This window comes from Bubalus bubalis, chromosome 14, assembly GCF_019923935.1.
Source record: "Bubalus bubalis isolate 160015118507 breed Murrah chromosome 14, NDDB_SH_1, whole genome shotgun sequence".
Taxonomy (NCBI): domain Eukaryota; kingdom Metazoa; phylum Chordata; class Mammalia; order Artiodactyla; family Bovidae; genus Bubalus; species Bubalus bubalis.
In genome coordinates, this window is record NC_059170.1 from 36,556,632 (window position 1) to 36,575,558 (window position 18,927).

At 38.0% G+C, this 18,927-nt stretch overlaps 1 protein-coding gene across 7 annotated transcripts in view; it reads left to right on the plus strand.

Moving 5' to 3' along the window:
* Positions 1 to 18,927, plus strand: part of SLC23A2 (solute carrier family 23 member 2) — a 142,270-nt gene that overhangs the window by 66,191 nt on the left and 57,152 nt on the right. For 5 of the 7 annotated variants that reach the window (XM_006047752.3, XM_025264049.2, XM_044927921.1 and 2 more), the window contains exon 3: positions 4,737 to 4,835. In XM_006047752.3, coding sequence (XP_006047814.1) covers positions 4,737 to 4,835 — 99 coding nt within the window. Of the gene's footprint in view, positions 1 to 4,736; positions 4,900 to 14,258; positions 14,384 to 18,927 lie in introns of those variants that run through there. The other 2 variants (XM_044927920.1, XM_044927922.1) reach the window with 2 other exon arrangements.

The following is an 18,927-nucleotide window of genomic DNA, read 5'->3' on the forward strand; positions in this document are numbered from 1 at the left end:
ACATCTCCCCTTTATGTTCACAAGTGTCCTGGTTTGGTTGATATCTGGTCACATTAATTACAACAACAAGTCATGTATAAATTTTAGTTGTTCAGTCACTAAGATGTGTCCAACTCTTTGCAACCTCTTGAACTGCAGTGCGCCATGCTTCCCTGTCCTTGACTATCTCCTGGAGTTTCATCAAACTCATGTGCATTGAGTCAGTGATGCCATCCAACCATCTCATCCTCTGTTGCCCCCTTCTCCTTTTGCCTTTAGTCTTTCCCAGAATCAGGGTTTTTTCCAATGAGTTGGCTCTTCCTATCAGGTGGCCAGAGTGTTGGAGCTTCAGCCTCAGTCCTTCCAGTGAATAGTCAGGATTGATTTCCTTTAGGATTGACTGGGTTGATCTCCATGCTGTTCAAGAGACTCTCTTCTCCAGTACCACAGTTTGAAAGCATCAGTTCTTCGGCGCTCATCCATCTTTATGGTCCAACTTTCACATCTGTACATGATTACCGGAAAAACTGTAACTTTGACTATACAGACCTTTGTTGGCAAAGTGATGTTTCTGCTTTTTAATCTACTGTCTAGCTTTGTCATAATTTTTCTTCCAAGGAGCAAGCATCTTTTAATTTCATGGCTGCAGTCACCATCCACAATGATTTTGGAACCCAAGAGAATAAAGTCTGTCACTGTTTCCATTTTTTTCCCCTTCTATTTGCCATGAAGTGAAGGACCAGATACCATAATCTTAGTTTTTTTGAATGTTGAGTTTTAAGTCAGCTTTTTCACTCTCCTCTTTGACCTTCATCCAGAGGCTCTTAGTTCCTCTTCACTTTCTTCCATTAAAGTGGTATCATCTGCATATCTGAGGTTGTTGCTATTTCTCCCGGCAATCCTGATTCCAGCTTATAAGTCATGCAGCCAGGCATTTTGCATGATGTACTCTGCATGTAAGTTAAATAAGCAGGGTGACAATATGCAGCACTGATGTACTCCTTTTTGCAGTTTTGAACCAGTTCATTGTTCCATGTCTGGTTCTACCTGTTGCTTCTTGTCCTATACACATTTCTCAGGAGACAGGTAAGGAGGTCTGGTATTCCCATTTCTTTAATAATTTTCCAGAGTCTGTTGTGATCTACACAGTTAAAGGCTTTGGCGTAGTCAATAAAGCAGAAGTAGATGTTTTTTGGAATTCCCTTGCTTTTTCTATGATCCACCAGATGCTGGCAATTTGATCTCTGATTCTGCTGCCTTGTCTAAATCTAACTTATACATCTGGAAGTTCTTGGTTTATGTACTGCTGCAACCTAGCTTGAACGATTTTCCCCTTGGACAGAAAGGAGATCAAACCACTCAGTCCTAAAGGAAATCAACCCTGAATATTTATTGAAAGAACTGATGCTAAAACTGAAGCTCTGATACTTTGGTCACCTGATGCGAAGAGCTGATTCATTGGAAAATATGGAGTTTGGATCATGGTTGGAACATGGTTCTTTATAGTAGTGAGAGTTTCATGTTGTGGACTTAAACTTGGCTGGGAGATGTATCTTGCTGGCAGCTAGTTGTGTAGGCAAAGAAATGTCACAAACCCAGTTGTCTTGTGTAAAAAGCCATAGCATGACTTAAAGATAGTTTTAAAAGCAATTTTTTATTTGAATTAAGACTATTTTATCCTGTAAGAATTATATACTAGTGAATTGAGATTTTTTTGGAATGCTTTGAAACTAGCCTTATACTTGGGTTATATAATCTGTATGACCTTGAATAAGAAATTAAAGTTTTCTGTGGCCTTATTTCTTCAACTGCAGAAATAGGTGGATTGAAATCTCTCTGGACTGCCTTAGCCAAGCCATGCTGCTCAGATCTTTATTTAGTCTTTTTAAATTCTTCCCTGTTATAAAAATAAATTGTCTCCATTGTGGAAAATTACCAAAATATGTAAAGAGAAAAAGAGGGTAAAAATGGCTCCATTGATTAAAGGCAATCACTGTTAGTATTTTGGTATACTGGTATATGCCTTTTATATCAGCCCTTTTAAAAAGCAGTGTACAAACAACACCTGAATGTATACTGATTATAAAAGATCCAGGACTTCCCTGATGGTCCAGGGGTTGGGAATCTGTTTGCCAGTGCAGGAGACGGGTTTGATCCCTAGTCTGGGAAGATCTCACCTGCCTTGGGGCAGTTAAGCCTGTTGCACTGCAGCTACTGAGCCCATGCTCCCTAGAACCCATACTCTGCAACAAGAGAAGCCACTGCAATGAGAAGCCTGCACACCACAGCTAGAGGAAGCCTGCATGCTACATCGAAGACCCAGCACAGCCAAAAGAGAAAAAAGGATCCAGATCCTTCTGGATCCCAGTCCAGAAGGGTTGGGAATGAAGAGTGCCTATCATTACTCCTTGCCCTGCTGTTGCTGCTGCTGCTGCTAAGTCGCTTCAGTCGTGTCCAACTCTGTGCGACCCCATAGACGACAGCCCACCAGGCTTCCCCGTCACTGGGATTCTCCAGGCAAGAACACTGGAGTGGGTTGCCATTTCCTCCTCCGATGCATGAAAGTGAAAAGTGCAAGTGAAGTCGCTCAGTCGTGTCCGACTCTAGCAACCCCATGGATTGCAGCCTACCAGGCTCCTCCGTCCATGGGATTTTCCAGGCAAAAGTACTGGAGTGGGGTGCCATTGCCTTCACTGACTCCTTGCCCTGAGGGCAGCCTATTAGTGATTTTGACTTTTCTGAATCCTTTCCCACATATTTTGAACAGATAGAGAGGGTATTAAAATTGTTTTTTTTTTTTTAGCATAATCCGGATAATTGTAGGCTTATACTTGTGACTTAAAAAAAAAACCAACAGTATTTCTTGGACTTGTTTCCTTGTCAGTGCATCAGTTTTATGCTTCTATTTTTTATTTTATTTTATCATTTATTTATTTTTGGCTGTGCTGGGTCTTCATTGCTGTGTGCGCTTTCTCTTCTGTGTCAGTTAGGGGCTGTTCTCTAGTTGCGGTGCACAGGGCTCTCATTGCAGCGGCTTTTCTTGTTGCAGTGCTCTAGGGTGCACAGGCTCAGTAGTTGCAGCACAGCAGGCTTAGGTGCCCCACAGCACATGGGATCTTCTCAGATCAGGGATCAAACCCATGTCCCCTGCACTGACAGGCAGATTCCTAACCACTGGACCACCAGGAAAGTCGGTTTTATTCTTTAAAGTGGCTGAATATTGAGAATTCCTTAGCTGTCCAGTGCTTTGGATTTGTTACTTTCACTGCTGTTGGCCAGATTCAAGCCCTGGTTGGGGAACTAAGATCCTGCAAGCTGTGCAGTGTAGCCAAAAAAAATTTTTTAATGGCTGAATGCTATTCTTGAAATAGATACATGATACTTTAACAATGACTTTTTGATAAACATTTATGGTTTTCCAAGTATTCAGCATTTTAAGTAATGCTGTAGTCATCAACTGTGGACATACATATTGCATAGATATTTCTGGAGGATAAGTTTCTGTAAGTAAAATTGCTGGCTCCAAGAAAATGCCTATTTCAAATCCCAGTGCTAAGTTACTCTCCAGAAAGCTCATTCCACCAGGAACATAATCTCTCTACACCCTGGTTAACACCAGATTCCTCTTTTAAAATTTCCTCCTAATTTATGTTAAAAAATAGAATTATGTTTTGTCACTTTTGTAGTTTTAGCTAAGGTTAACAGGTTTTTGTTTGTCTCATTGGATATTTTAATTTTTTTTCCTATGGATAGATTCCTATCCTTTGGGTTATTTGTAGGTATTCTTTTTGAATTACTAGTACCAGTCATTTGTTATGTGTTGCCCTGTTTTCTCTTACACCATCATTCATCTTTTACATCTCCTTACTGTGTTTTATCACACTAGAATTTAAACTTTTAATGTAGTTTTTCTTTTTTTCCTCAGTATTTAAAAAATGTAGTTGTGTTGTTATTCACACATAAAATCATTTTCAGTATTATTTTTTTCAAGATAATCTTTTAAAATGGAATCACTAAGCTAAAGACTAAAAATATTTTCAGGTATTTGCTGCAGTCAGCCAGGACCTAAGTTGCACCTCACCAAGGATAGGCATGAAGGAGGTCATGACCTGCCAAGTGGCCAGGTTTTCTTTGAATCTCAGGATAACTTCTAGTCCTTATCTTGAGGGTCTAGAAACTCAATTTTGTTGTCATAGACAGCCACTACCCATCACATCCCCTCAGTGCCACAAAGAAGTGGACACACCAGTGGGCTAGTTTATTTAATTGCTGTGAGAAATATAAATTAGTAAATGAGGGTAACAGCAGTGCATGAATTTCTCGAACTGGCATACATTTCTTCCCTGTAGGGACATAGAAGTTGTTAATCTGGCATTGGGAAAGGACCTTAACCAAGGCAGCTCAGGATGCTTCTCACCTGCTCAGAAATTGTAGCATTGTCCTCACACCCAAGCCTCCCTTGTCCCTAGAGGCTGCTGGGTGTCCTGCCCCTTAGAGTGTTCTATTTCTGGTGTCCTTCAGCTGACTCCCGTTCATGTATCCTCATTCTATAGGACACATGATACATTTCCCCATCAGAAACACATGTGTGGTCCCTGGTGCATATGTATATGTCAGGAGTTTCATTTAAGAAAACTTAAAACTTGGCTAGTCTGATAGGGGAAATTCATGCAGTTATTTTCTTTGAGGGAAAACATTTTTATACAACAGAGTGGTATAGGGTGAAACAAACCTCTAAATGAATTGTTTCTCTTCAGGTGGTGATCAATGGAGGAGCCACGTCCAGTGGTGAACAAGACAATGAAGACACCGAGCTCATGGCAATATATACAACAGAAAATGGCATCGCAGAAAAGGTACCTCTTTCGTCAGCCCCATCCATTCACCCACCACTGTACAAGGAAGATCCTATATAAGGAAGTGGGTATCCATCTGGAGTTTTCTCTTCCTTTCTGAGTGTATATGTGTTTGTGTTCTTTATAATGGAAATAGAAGGAGTGATAAGGAATAGTACTTAGAAATTTTTATTGTTTTAATGGCAATATTTAAGTGAGAACCATGTAGAGGTCTTTAACTAGATATTTTTAAACCTCAGCCAGGATCCCACAGTGAAGTGGTTAGGAGTTTGAGGTCTGTCGTTAGGTCTGGGTACTAATATGACTCCGATCCTGAGGGAATTACTTAAGCTTTCTGGGTATTAGTTTCCTCACCTCTAAAATGGGTATAAAAATATCAGCATCTGCCGTAAAGTTGTGGGTATTGAAATAATATATATAAAGTTATTAGCATTGTGCCTGGTACATACTGTTCAATTCTGTTCAGTCGCTCAGTTGTGTCCGACTCTGCGATCCCGTGGACTGCAGCACACAGTACATACTGTGTACAGTAAATAAAAGACACCAGTAGATAAGTTATGTAGACTGTGAAAATGCCTTGAACAAAGATATTTGAGAATCACACACTGAAGTGGGTGATCCCTCATCCCATCTGCTTGGCAGGTCAGTCTGTGTGACCATAGAATGTATGACCATATTCATAGGGGCCTGGAGAGAGCGGCCCAGAGAGGATCCGCATGCCTTAATTTCTTTTTCTCTTTGTAATATGAAAAGTATAATAACATGGAGTTTCCAGACTGCTTTGCAGCCCTTAGACTTCTCAATTTCATTTGAGTTTCATTTGCCAGATTTTTAAGACAGATTTTATTTTTTATCATCAACTTATATAATGATGTGTTATATTCTAGAACTGCTATATTATACTATAGACAGTGTATACTATGTATTCTAATAACAGACCCCTGGGAAGTTGATATACACAAATATAATTCCTAGCTCAGGTACTAGTGCAGTAAGTATACAGTATAATCACAAAAATGGTAAAGAACAAAATAAATTATGTTGAAATGCTTAAATAATCAAATTTTTGTGTCGGTAATTTCTTTTTCTCTTTCTGTCTTTTTCTTTCTTTTCTAGTTTGGGAGATGGAAATTTCATTTTTGGCTATCTTGACCAATATTGCTGTTGTTTGGTCAAGCTATTATAAGTTACGTGAATCTTAATTATAGATTCATGCCGAGATGTTGAAATTTCTATAGTACTGATTTCTGAGTTGCTCCTCAGAGCACGGAGATGGGAGCAGCCATTGTTGAGGCTTTGGTCTGCCGCAGAGACTCTTTACATAGGGCAGGATCTGGGGGCTTACTCCTTATTTGGCTTGAGTTTCAACATCCAAGAGACACACTTTGTAGCAAAGTGCTTCTGTCTTTTACAGACTTGTTGAACTCCATCCAAACCTCAGATATTTTATCCTTAATCAGAGAGTCACCAGAATTTCCAGGCTGAAGGCTGTCATGATTTTGGATGTTCATTATCCAGGAATTGATGGCTCTCTTTTGAAATGATTGATAGAGTATTAATTTTTCAGGTTGTAAAATATCTGTAAGGTGTATCTTTTACTGATCTGCTGGCAGGAAAAATGTCTAGTAAGGTAATGTTAGCATGTTTATGCTAGACATTTATTGTTCGGGTGAACATATTTTTCATCATCTGAACTTTAATAGGTGTGTATTTCCTTGAACACTAGTGAAATAGAATATCTTCCTATTTTACTGGTCCTCTTTCTTTTCCTACGAAATGGCAAGGATAGTAAGAATTCTCGTACGTTGAATAGTGCCAAAGGTCCAGACCCTTAGCTTCAGCAGCCTGTCACATTTAGTCCTCTTAGCAACCCTGTTAGAAAGGTACCATCACTATCCTTGTTTTAAAGGTGAAGAAAATGAAATATTAGGTCTTTTATTGTCTTGAATTTGTGTAAAGAAAACTTGACACCAGAGGATTTTACTCTTCGGGATCTTGCTTTTCAGATGGCATTGAAAGGCTCTCTGAACACTTGACTATGAAATAAGAATGAACCATTCAAGGAAAGACAAAAGAACTGAAAGCAAGAGATTCTGTCCCATGTGTTCTCCATATCCGTAGGGTTTCTTAGCTATTCATTTTAATGTACTTACTTATTTTATTAAAAACTTTGCTTTTCTGGTGTCCATTAAAACTCTTGAATTTCTTGTAGTAAATTCTGGCTAATCTGATATTAGCTATAAGAGACTCATTTTGGAATTTGCTCAAAGGGATTTTTTTGCTGAAAAGACCAGAAGGTTAGTGCCCCAGATCACCAATCATAAGTCTGTAGGATGATGTTGGGACTCATGTCCAGTACTTTCTTAGTATGGACTTCAGTACATTAGGATTCTTCAATTAGGGAGGCTGAGGGACTTGAACTTCATAATGAGGGTGTTTCTTTTTTAAGTTTTAACCTTTTTTGATTTATGAACCATGCAGATTCTCTCTCTCTCTCTTTCTTTTTAACACCAAAAACATTTTGTATTGGGATATAGACAATTAACAATGTTGTGATAGTTTCAGGTGAACAGTGAAGGAACTCAGCCATATGTATACATATATCCATTCTCCCCCAAATCCCCCTCTGTCCAGGCTGGCACATAACATTGAGCAGAGTTCCATGTGCTATACAATAAGTTTTTGTTGGTTATCTGTTTTAAATATAGCAGTGTGTACATGACCTTCCCAAAGTCCTTCCCTTCCCCATGGCAACCATGAGTTTGTTTTCTAAGTCTGTGAGTCTCCTTCTGTTTTGTGAGTAAGTTCATTTGTATCATTTTAGATTCCACACATAAGGGATGTCATATGATATTTCTTCTCTGTGTGACTTACTTCACTCAGTATACACTCTCTAGGTCCATCTATATTGCTGGAAATGGCCTTATTTCATTCTTTTTGATGGCTGAGTAATATTCCATTGTATATATGTACCACATCTTCTTTATCCATTCATCTATCAATTGACATTTAGATTGTTTCCATGTCTTGACCATTGTAAACAGTGCTGCAATGAACAGTGGCGTGCATGTGTCTTTTCAGGCCATGTTTTTCTCTGGGTATATGCCCAGAAGTGGAACTGCAGGGTCATATGGTAGCGCATAGTTTTAGTTTTTTAAGGAACCTCCATACTGTTCTCTGTAGTGGCTATATTTTACATTCCCACCAACAGCACGGAAGGATTCCCTTCTCTCCACACCCTCTCCAGCATTTGTTGTTTGTGGATTTTTTGATGATAGCCATTCTGGCCAGTGTGAGGTGATATCTCATTGTAGTTTTGATTTGCATTCTCTAATAACTGGCAATTTTGAACATCTTTTCATGTGCCTGTTGGCCATCTGTATATCATCTTTAGAGAAATGTCTATTCAGGTCTTCTGCCCATTTTTGAGTGGGTTGTTTATTTTGATGCTATTAAATGTCATAAAGAAAGAAAGAAAGTGAAGTCACTCAGTCGTGTCTTTGCAACCTCATGGACTGTAGGCTACCAGGCTACTCCATCCATAGGATTTTCCAGGCAAGAATACTGAAGTGGGTTGCCATTAAATGTCATAAATTCTTTGTAAATTTTGGAAACTAATCCCTTATCAGTCCCATTATTTGCAAATATTTTCTCCCAATCTGTGAGTTGTCTTTTTGTTTTGTTTATTGTTTCCTTTGCTGTGTAAAAGCTTTTGAGTTTAAGTAGGTCCAGTTTGTTTATTTTTGCTTTTGTTTCCATTAGTCTGGGAGATGAGTTAAAAAAGACATTGCTGTGATTTATGTCAGAGTGTGGTCTGCCTATGTTTTCCTCTAAGAGTTTATAGTGTCCAGCCTAACATTTAGATCTTTAATCCACTTTAAGCTTATTTTTGTGTATGGGGTCAGAGAAGGATCTAATATTTTTTACATGTGGTTTTCCATTTTTACTAGCATCATTTATTGAAGAGACTGTCATTCCCACATTGTGTAGTCTTGCTTCTTTTGTCATAGATTAATTGACTATAGGTGCATGGGCTTATTTCTGTTTTTTTTTTATCCTGTTCTGTTGATCTATTCCTATTTTTGTGCCAGTACCATACTGTCTGGTTGATTGTGGCTTTGTAATATAGCCTAAAGTGAGGGAGCCTGATTCCTCCAGCTCTGTTTTTCTTTTTCAAGATTGCTTTAGCTATTCATGGTCTTTGTATCTCCATACAAATCTTGAAATTTTTTGTTCTAGTACTGTGGAAAATGCCATTGGTAATTTCATAGAGATTGCATTGAATCTATAGATTGCTTTGGGTAGTATAGTTATTTTAACAATATTAGTTCTTTCAATCCATGAACATGGTATATCTTTCCATCTGTTTGTCGTCCAATTTCTTTCATCCGTATCTTAACGGTTTCGGGAGTACAGGTCTTTTGTCCCTTAGGTAGGTTTATTCTTAGATATTTTATTCTTTTTGATGCAATAGTAAATGGAATTGCTTCTTATAATTCTCTTTCTAATCTTTCATTGTTAGTATATAGAAATGCAACAGACTTTTTGTGTATTAATTTTGTAACCTGCAAGTTTACCAAATTCATTGATGAGTTCTAGTAATTTTCTGGTAGCATCTTTAGGATCTTCTGTGTATAATATATCATCTGTAAACAGTGACAGTTTAACGTTTTATTTTCCAATTTGGATTCCCTTTACTTCTTTTTCTTCTCTGATTACTGTAGCTAGGACTTCCAGAACTGTATTGATTAAAAGTGGTGAGAGTGGACATCCTTGTCTTGTTCCTGATCTTAGAGGGAATGCGTTCATCTTTTCACATTAAGTATGATGTTAGCTGTAGGTTTGTCATATATGGCCTTTATTATGTTGAGGTTTGTACTCTCTATGCCCACTTTCTGGAGAGTTTTTATTATAAATGGGCACTGGATTTTGTCTAAAGCCTTTTCTGCATCTATTGAGATGATTATATGGTTTTTATTCTTCAATTTAATTGATTTACAGATGTTGAAAATCCTTGCATCCCTGGGATGAATCCCACTTGATCCTGGTGTATGATCTTTTTAATGTGTTGTTGGATATGGATTGCTAGTATTTGTTTTGCATCTATGTTCATCAGTGATACTGGTCTCTAGTTTTCTTTTTTTTTTTTTTGGTCATATCTTTGTCTGCTTTAAAATGAGTTGGTAAGTATTCCTTCCTCTGTGGCTTTTTAGAACAGTTTCAGAAGGATAGATGTTAACTGTTTTCTTAAATGCTTGATAAAATTAGTCTGTGAAGCTGTCGGGTCCTGGATTTATGTTTTTGGGGAGGTTTTTAATCATGGTTTCAATTTCAGTGCTTGTGCCTGGTCTGTTCATATTTTCTTTCTATTTCTTCCTGGTTCAGTCTGGGGGCACTGTACCTTTCCAAGAATTTGTCCATTTCTTCCAGGTTGTCCATTTTATTGGCATGCAGTTGTTCATAGTAGTTTCTTTTCATTTCTAATTTTACTGCTTTGAGTTCTCTCCATTTGTTTTGGGTTTTTTTTTTGATGAATCTGGTTAAAGGTTTATCAATCTTGTTTATCTTTTCAAAGAACCAGCTTTTAGTTTCATTGATCTTTGTGATTGTTTTCTTTGTTTGTATTTCATTTATTTCTGCTCTGACTTTTATGATTTCCTTCCTTCTACTAACTTTAGGTTTTGTTTGTTTTTCTTTATCTAGTTGTTTTAGGTGTAAGGTTAAGTTGTTTATTTGAGATTTTTTCTTGTTTCTTGAAGTAAGATTGTATTGTAACTACTTTTACTGCATCTAGTAGGTTTTGAGCTGTTGTGCTTTCATTTTCATTTGTCTCTAGGTATTTTTTTTATTTTATTTTTTCAGTGAACCAGTGGTTGTTTAGTAGCATATTGTTTAGCTGCCATGTGTTTGTGTTTCTTAGAGGTTTTTTCCTTGTAGTTTATTTCTCATCTCATAGCACTGTGATCAGAAAAGAAGCTTGATATGATTTCGATTTCCTTAAATTTGCCAAGGCTTGCCTTGTGGCCCAGCATGTGGTCAATCCTGGAGAACGTTCTGTGTGCACTTGAGAAAAATGTGAAGTCTGCTGCTTTTGGATGGGATTCTTTATAAATAACAATTAAGTCTAAGTCGTCTAAAATATCCTAGGTGGCAAGAATACACAGAAGAACTATAGGAAAAAAATCTTAATGACCCAGATAATCACGATGGTGTGATGACTCACCTAGAGCCAGACACCCTGGAGTCTGAAGTCAAGTGGGCTTAGGAAGCATCACTACAAAGAAAGCTAGTGGAGGTGATGGAGTTCCAGCTGAGCTATTTCAAATCCTAAAAGATGATGCTATGAAAGTGTTGTACTAGATATGCCAGCAAATTTGGAAAACTCAGCAGTAGCCACAGGATTGGAAAAGGTCAGTTTTCATTCCAATCTCAATGAAAGGCAATGCCAAAGAATGTTCAAACTACCACACAATTCACTCATTTCACAGGCTAGCAAAGTAATGCTGAAAATTCTCCAAACTTGACTTCAACAGTATGTGAACCGAGAACTTCAAGATGTTCAAGCTGGATTTAGAAAAGGCAGAGGAACCAGAGATCAAATTTCCAACATCTGTTGGGTCATAGAAAAAGCAAGAGAATTCTAGCAGAACATCTACTTCTTCTTCATTGACTACACTAAAGCCTTTGACTGTGTGGATCACAACAACCTGTGGAAAATTCTTAAAGAGATGGGAATACCAGACCACCTTACCTGTCTCCTGAGAAACTTGTATGCAGGTCAAGAAGCAACAGTTAGCACCAGACATGGAACAATGGACTAGTTCAAAATTGGGAAAAGACTATATCAAGGCCATATATTGTCACCTTGCTTATTTAACTTCTATGCAGCGTGCATCATGTGAAATGCTGGGCTGGATGAAGCACAAGCCGGAATCAAGATTGCAGGGAGAAATATCAATAACCTCAGATAGGCAGATGACACCACCCTTATGGCAGAAAGTGAAGAGGAGCTAAAGAGTCTCTTAATGAAAATGAAAGAGGAGAGTGAAAAAGCTGACTTAAAACTCAACATTGAAAAAGCGAAGATCATGGCATCTGGTCCCATCACTTCATGGCAAATACATACGGAAACAATGGAAACAGTGACAGATTTTATTTTCTTGGGCTCCAAAATCACTGCTGATGGTGACTGCAGCCATGAAATGAAGACGCTTGCTTCTTGGAAGGAAAGCCATGACAGAGCTAGACAAAATATTAAAAAGCAGAGACATCACTTTACCACCAAAGATCCGTATAGTCAAGGCTATGGTTTTTCCAGCAGTCATGTATGGATGTGAGAGCTGGACCAATAAGAAGGCTGAGCACCAAAAGGTGATGTTTTTGAACTGATGTGTTGGAGAAGACTCTTGAGAGTCCCTTGGACTGCAAGGAGATCAAACCAGTCAGTCGTAAAGGAAATCAGTCCTGAATATTCATTGGAAGGAGTGATGCTGAAGCTGAAGCTCCAGTGCTTTGGCCACCTGATGCGAAGAGCTGACTCATTAGAAGAAATCCTGATCCTGGGGAAGATTAAAGGCAGGAGAAGAAGGGGATGACAGAGGATGAAATGGTTGTATGGCCTCATCGACTCAGTGGATGTGAGTTTGAGCAAGCTCCGGAGATAGTGAAGGACAAGGAAAACTAATGTGCTGCAGTCCATGGGGTTGAAAGAGTCGGACATGACTGAGCGACTGAACAACAACAAAGGCCTGCATTTCCTTACTGATTTTCTGTCTGAATGATCTGTCCATTGTTGAAAGTGGGATATCAAAGTCTTCCACTATTAATTTTGTTACTGTCGATTTCTCCCTTTATGTTTGTCTGTATTTGTCTTACATATTGAGGTGCTTCTGTGTTGGGTGCATATATATTTATAATTGCTATATCTTCTTCTTGGATTGAACTCTTGATCATTATGTAGTATCCTTCTTTGTCTCTTATAATAGTCTTTGTTTTAAAGTTTGTTTTGTCTGATATGAGTATTGCTACTCCAGCTTTCTTATGATTTCTATTCGCATGAAATACCTTCTCCCATCCCCTTATTTTCAGTCTGTAAGTATCCCTAGGTATGAAGTGGGTCTCTTATAGACAATATATATTTGGGTCTTGTTTTTGTGTCCGCTCAACCAGTTTATGTTTTGGTTGGTGCATGTAATTCATTTACATTTAAGGTAATTATTGATATGTGTGATCCTACTCCTATTTTTTTGTTTGGGGTTTATTTTTTATAGATGAGCTCCTTCTCTTGTGTTTCCTGCCCAGAGAAGTTCCTTTTGCATTTGTTGTAAAACTGATTTAGTGGTGCTGAATTCTCTTAATTTTGCTTGTCTGGAAAGCTTTTGATTTCAATGTCAAATCTGAAAGAGTCTAGTTGGGTAGGGTATTCTTAGTTGTAGGTTCTTCCTTTTTATCATTTGAAATATATTATGCCATTCCCTTCTGGCTTGTAGAGTTTCTGTTGAGAAATAGGCTGATAACCTTATAGGTTTTCCCCTGTATGTTATTTGTCTTTTTTCCCTTGTTTCTTTTAATGATTTATCTTTAATTTTTGTCAGTTTGATTACCATGTGTTTTGGTGTGTTCCTCCTTGGGTTTATCCTTCCTGGGACTCTGTGCTTCCTGAACATGATTGACTGTTTCCTTTCCCATGTGGGGGATGTTTTCACCCGTTATCTCTTCAGATATTTTCTTGGGTCCTTTCTCTTTTCTCCTTCGGGGACCCATATAATGTGAATATTGGTGTGTTTAATGTTGTCCCAGAGGTCTGTTAGGCTGTCTTCATTTCTTTTCATTCTTTTTCCTATATTCCATTTTGCAGCATTGATTTCTATCATTCTATCTTCCAGGTCACTTATCCATTCTTCTGCTTCAGTTATTCTGTGCTTGATTCTGTCTAGTGTATTTGTATTGTTCATCTCTGTTTGTTTGTTCTTTAGTTCTTCTAGGTCCTTGGTAAACATTTCTTGCATCACCTTAATCTTCGCCTCCAGTCTTTTTCAGAGATCCTGAATCATCTTCACTGGCATTATTCTGAATTCTTTTTCTGGGAGGTTGCCTATCTCCATTTCATTTAGTTGTGTTTCTGGGTATTTATCTTGTTTCTTCATCTGGTACATAATCCTATGTCATTTGGGGTAGTTTTCTGTGATTGTGGTATTAGTTCTAGAGGCTGATGGGATTGTAGTTATTTCTTCTGTCTGCCTTCTGGTAGATGAGAATAAGAGGCTTGTATAAGCTTTCTAATGGGAGGGACAGGCTGTGGGGGAAACTGGGTCTTGGTCTGGTGGGCAGGGCTGTGCTCAGTAAAACTTGAATACAATTGTCTGCTGATGGGTGGGGCTATGCTCCCCTCCCTGTTAGTTGTTTGGCCTGAGGTGACCCAGTCCTGGAGTCTATAGCTTTCTGTAGTAGGACTATTGGCGACCTCCAAGAGAGCTTAGAGTGTCCCTGTCTCCATGGCAGGCCACTGCCAGCGCAGGCCTCTACAGGAGACCCTCAAACACCCACAGGTATGTCTGACTCAGTCTTCTGTGGGGTCACTCCTCCTTTCCTTTGGGACCTGGTGTGCACAAGATTTTGTTTGTGCCCTCTAAGAATCTCTTGTTTCCCCCAGTCCTATGGGAGCTCTGTAATCAAATCCCACTGGCCTTCAAAGTCAGATTCCCTGGGGATTCCCAGTCCCTTGGCCAGATCTCCAGGCTGGGGAGCCTGATGTGGGGCCTAGAACCTTCACAACAGTGGGGAGCTTCTTTGGGATAATTGTTCTCCAATTTGTGAGTCGCCCACCTGGCAGGTATAGGATTTGATTTTATCATAATTATTCCCCTCCTACCATTTCGTTTTGGCTTCTCCTTTGTCCTTGGATGCTGGGTATCTTTTTTAGAGGGTTCCAGTGTCTTCTGTCAATGGTTGTTCAATAGCTAGTTGCGATTTTGGTGCTCATATGTAAAATGAGTGGGAATTTACTGCTGGTCTTGGACAGTCTCCTGGAGAGGTGGAGGTGGCTGCGTTACATGCTGGGGAGTGCTTTCTACCTTGTGAAGCCAGTGAGGGTGGGTGCCATTGCGGAGGCTTCTCCCCCTCACGTCCAGATTTTCTTTACCTTTTAGTACCGTTTGTTCTTGAGCATACTTGTTTAACGTAAACAGCCCAAAATTGTATTAAAAAGTTTAAAATGTGCTGCTTCCATTCTTGGTCTACCGAGCATAATTGACACCTGGCAGTCTGATGTGTGTATCCTGCATGCGCTTCCACTCATGAACACACATATCTGAGAGTGTTGCACTATAGACAGTGAGCTACTAGTCTCTACCCCACCTGCATAATGTGTATACCTCACTAGGTTACTAAATGCATGTGGAATTTTTTTGTTTTTAAAAATTAATTTTAATATTTTGAATAGGTAATCTCATGATTTAAAAAATCATTTGCTGTATATACACCTATTATTTCTGAACTGTTTGAAAGTAAATTACAGACATAATACTCCTTTTTCCCTAAATATTTCAGTGTGTATTTCTAAAAACAAGGACGTTAGAATATTCACATTGATAAAATTATTATTGATAATAGATCTCATTAATTTTAATTTTAAAATAAAGCTTAATAATTTTCACTTATCTACCAGGAACAATAACAAAATTGGTGATTTTTCTTCCTTCTCTTTTCTTCTACTATCTGATTTTGGTCAGAAATACTACTTACACTTTCCATTATAATTGATTTGTCAGCTTTAAGTATCATGCTTTGACTTCCAACTATATTAGATTACAATTTACTGCTTGCCTTTTTCTTTTTCCCTCTCACATTTTGTTAATTGTAATGTTTGTATCTTTTTGGTGCACATGAGTTTTATACATTCTGGTTACCTACTTCCTACTTTTAGTTTTATTTCTACAGCTAATTTGAGTCAAACCTTTTGCTGATTTTCACCAGTAATTTCTTGGTTGACTGAAGTTCATCCTCCAGGCCCCTGATATTTAAAGTATAGTCCATACATCAGCTTTGTTGACATCATTACCTACAAGCTTGTTAGAAATGTAGAATCTCTGCCCCAACCAAAACCTGCTGAATCAGAATTTGCATTTTCATATGATTCCTATGTGATTTGATATGTTCATTAAAGTTAGAGAAATAACACTGAAGAACTGAATCAGGGGAATAATTTTGGATGAGAATTTATCTATAGCATTTAGGCTTGAAGGAAAGTTTGGCTGGATGTAAAATCTTTAGGACATCGTTTAGATCCTGACTCAAATAAATCAGCTGTAACAAAATTTTAACATAGGATGAAAAATTTGTAATAAGCATTGGATATTAGCTGATATGAAGAAATTTGATTAGTTTGTAATGGTATTTCCATTCTTTTTAAGGGTCTTTATTGGCTTAGGAGACATATATGTGTTTCTGAGCAAATGTATGTATTTTGAGGATTCAGTTTAAAATAATCCATCCCTTTACTCCAGTAAAGTTAGAATGAGATGGGGAATAGATTAAATAAGAATCCAGGGATAATAAATTTTGAAGCTGGAGCTGGGGATAGATATAGGGCAGGCATTTGATGTTTCTTCTACCACTGTATAGTTTTGAAAAATTATATAATACTAAATTAAGGAAATAATTGAATCATACCTTATTGTTTGCTCTTTTCTCATTTTCTGGTGTTGAAGATGGCTTTGAAGAACTCAGGCTGGTCTTTTTTTTCCCCCTTGTAAATCAATATCTTGATCTTTTTGCCTTTTCTGTGGATTATTTATCTTTTATATTCAGTAACTTTACTGACTGTCATATAATAATAGTCATAAGTTTTGAAGCTGACCTTCTGTGTCAGCTTTTCCTGGCACTTTGAATATTTAACTTCAAGTCTCCTGTTACTTCAGCAGTGTTGTCTTGAATTATATCTTTATTTTTTGTTCTGGTTTCTTTTGGTTTTCTTATTTGGGGGCTCCATTTATTTGGATCTACTTTGTCTGCCCTCTCTCACTTCTCTCTAATCTTGTTTTCTCTTATCCTTTTTTCATGTTGTCTTTCCCTCTTGTGCTCCTACCATTTTGATTTTTCTTTTTTTTCCCCTTCTGTCCAAATTCTTAAAACTCATGTTTTATTTCCCCTTTGTCCTTAAATTTCTTGACATATTAGATTCTTTAGTTGAGTTTTCAAAGATAGCTGAATCTTTTTTAATTTATTGAGAACTTAGTGTATTTTTCTAATTTGCAAGCATACCCTTAGTTCTTAGAAATTTTCTTATTTCTTTGATTCTTATATTCTGTTTTCTTCCATAAAAATTGTTCTTAACATACATTTGTCTTTTTGTTATTTGAGGCACATGTTATTTGGGACTCTCAAATAACAAATAAAAAATTCAACCCGTTTGTTGAATTTTTTTTCCTATCCTGTTTTTAGTTCCTAAGGTCTTTTTTACTCTTTGTTTTTGCTTTTACTTACTGATTAGAGCTTTGAAAATGACATTTCTTTCCTGCCAGGTTCAAAATACTTTTGTGAAGAGACAGGTTTCTCCCCCTGCCAATGTGTTTTCTTTCTACTACATGGACCTATTTCCTTTATTTGGCTCTTATTTTTGGAGGAATGTGAGGCAATAAAAAGATATGATTGTAGAATCGTTGTGTGTGGATAAAGTTTTCTGTTCAGCCTCTCCACTGAATAGGGAAAGCTATCTTATCACTATAGGCTCTGTAGATGGTAGTGTTTTGTCTCTGAGGCTGATCAGATCATCTGGAAAGGAGTCCTCTAGTCTCTTCCTGTAGCTTCTGGCATTCTGGAAACAGATAAGGATCTCACTGTTCATGCTTGTGGGTTAAAACCACACATAGTATTCCTCAGTCTGAAGTATTTCTGATTTGTATTCTTCAAATAATACATTTTTGTGTCTTGCAGGCTGAGGATAGCAGTTGGCAGGCAGCAGCGTGGCTGATTGGTTTGCAGAGTTAAATCCCATCTTTTTCCCATCCCTATTCTGTCTTCTGCCTTCAAGCATAGAGCATTTCTCAGCTGTTGGTCAACCAGCTCACTTCTTTATACCTTTCCCTTCCAGCACCTATGTTGTAGAGTCTTTCCCTCTCCCAGATGGGTCACAGCTCATACAGATGCTCTACATATTCCAGAAATAATGGGGTATAGTCAGTTAACAATGTTACGATAGGGTGAATAGTGAAGGGACTCAGCCATACATATACATGTGTCCATTCTCCCCCAAACTCCCCTCCAATTCAGGCTGCCATAGAACACTGAGCAGAGTTCCATGTGCAATACAGTAGGCCCTTATTGGTTATCCACTTTAAATATAGGGTTTGTATATGTCCACCCCAAGCTCCCTAACTCTCCTTCCTTCCATCTTCCCCCGATCCTCACCCCCTCACCCTCACTGTAAGTCTGTGAGTCTCTTCTGTTTTGTGAGTTCATTTCTTTCATTTCTTTTTAGATTCCACATAGAAGGGAAGTCATCCAATATTTCTCCTACTCTGTCTGACTTAATGTAATCATCTTTCAAAGAAACTTCTCTGTTGGAGGTTTTTGTTTTTGCAGTTTTAAAATGGTTCATATTGTTCATGCTGTGATAACAGACTGTGGTACCATGGTCCACAGTGACCATTCTCCTTCTGTCTCAGGGAGAGCAGTGTAGCATTTGTCTGTCAGGCTTCACTGATCCCCTTGACCACACAATTTCCTGCTTTTTCTTGATATCATCAGTGTACATTTACATTAGTTCCATTACTGAGTTGTAGAACCACCCTCATTACTAAGAAAAATTGTGTGTATACAGTGTGTGTGTGTGTGTGTGTGTATATATATATATATATACACGTTTGTGTACACATCTTAATCTTAGCCCTCCAGGTTATAAAGAGGACAGATTCAGTCTTTTCAGTTCTGTTCATGTGTTTTATACGTAAAACTAGCCATTTGGGAATCATTAGAGTAATAATGCTTACAATACTATTGTAACAGATTATACTAATCTAGTAAGTGTAGTGTTGCTATACTCTGTTTTCAGACATTTCTTTCTGTTACTGTGTGAGCAGTAACACTCCTGCCT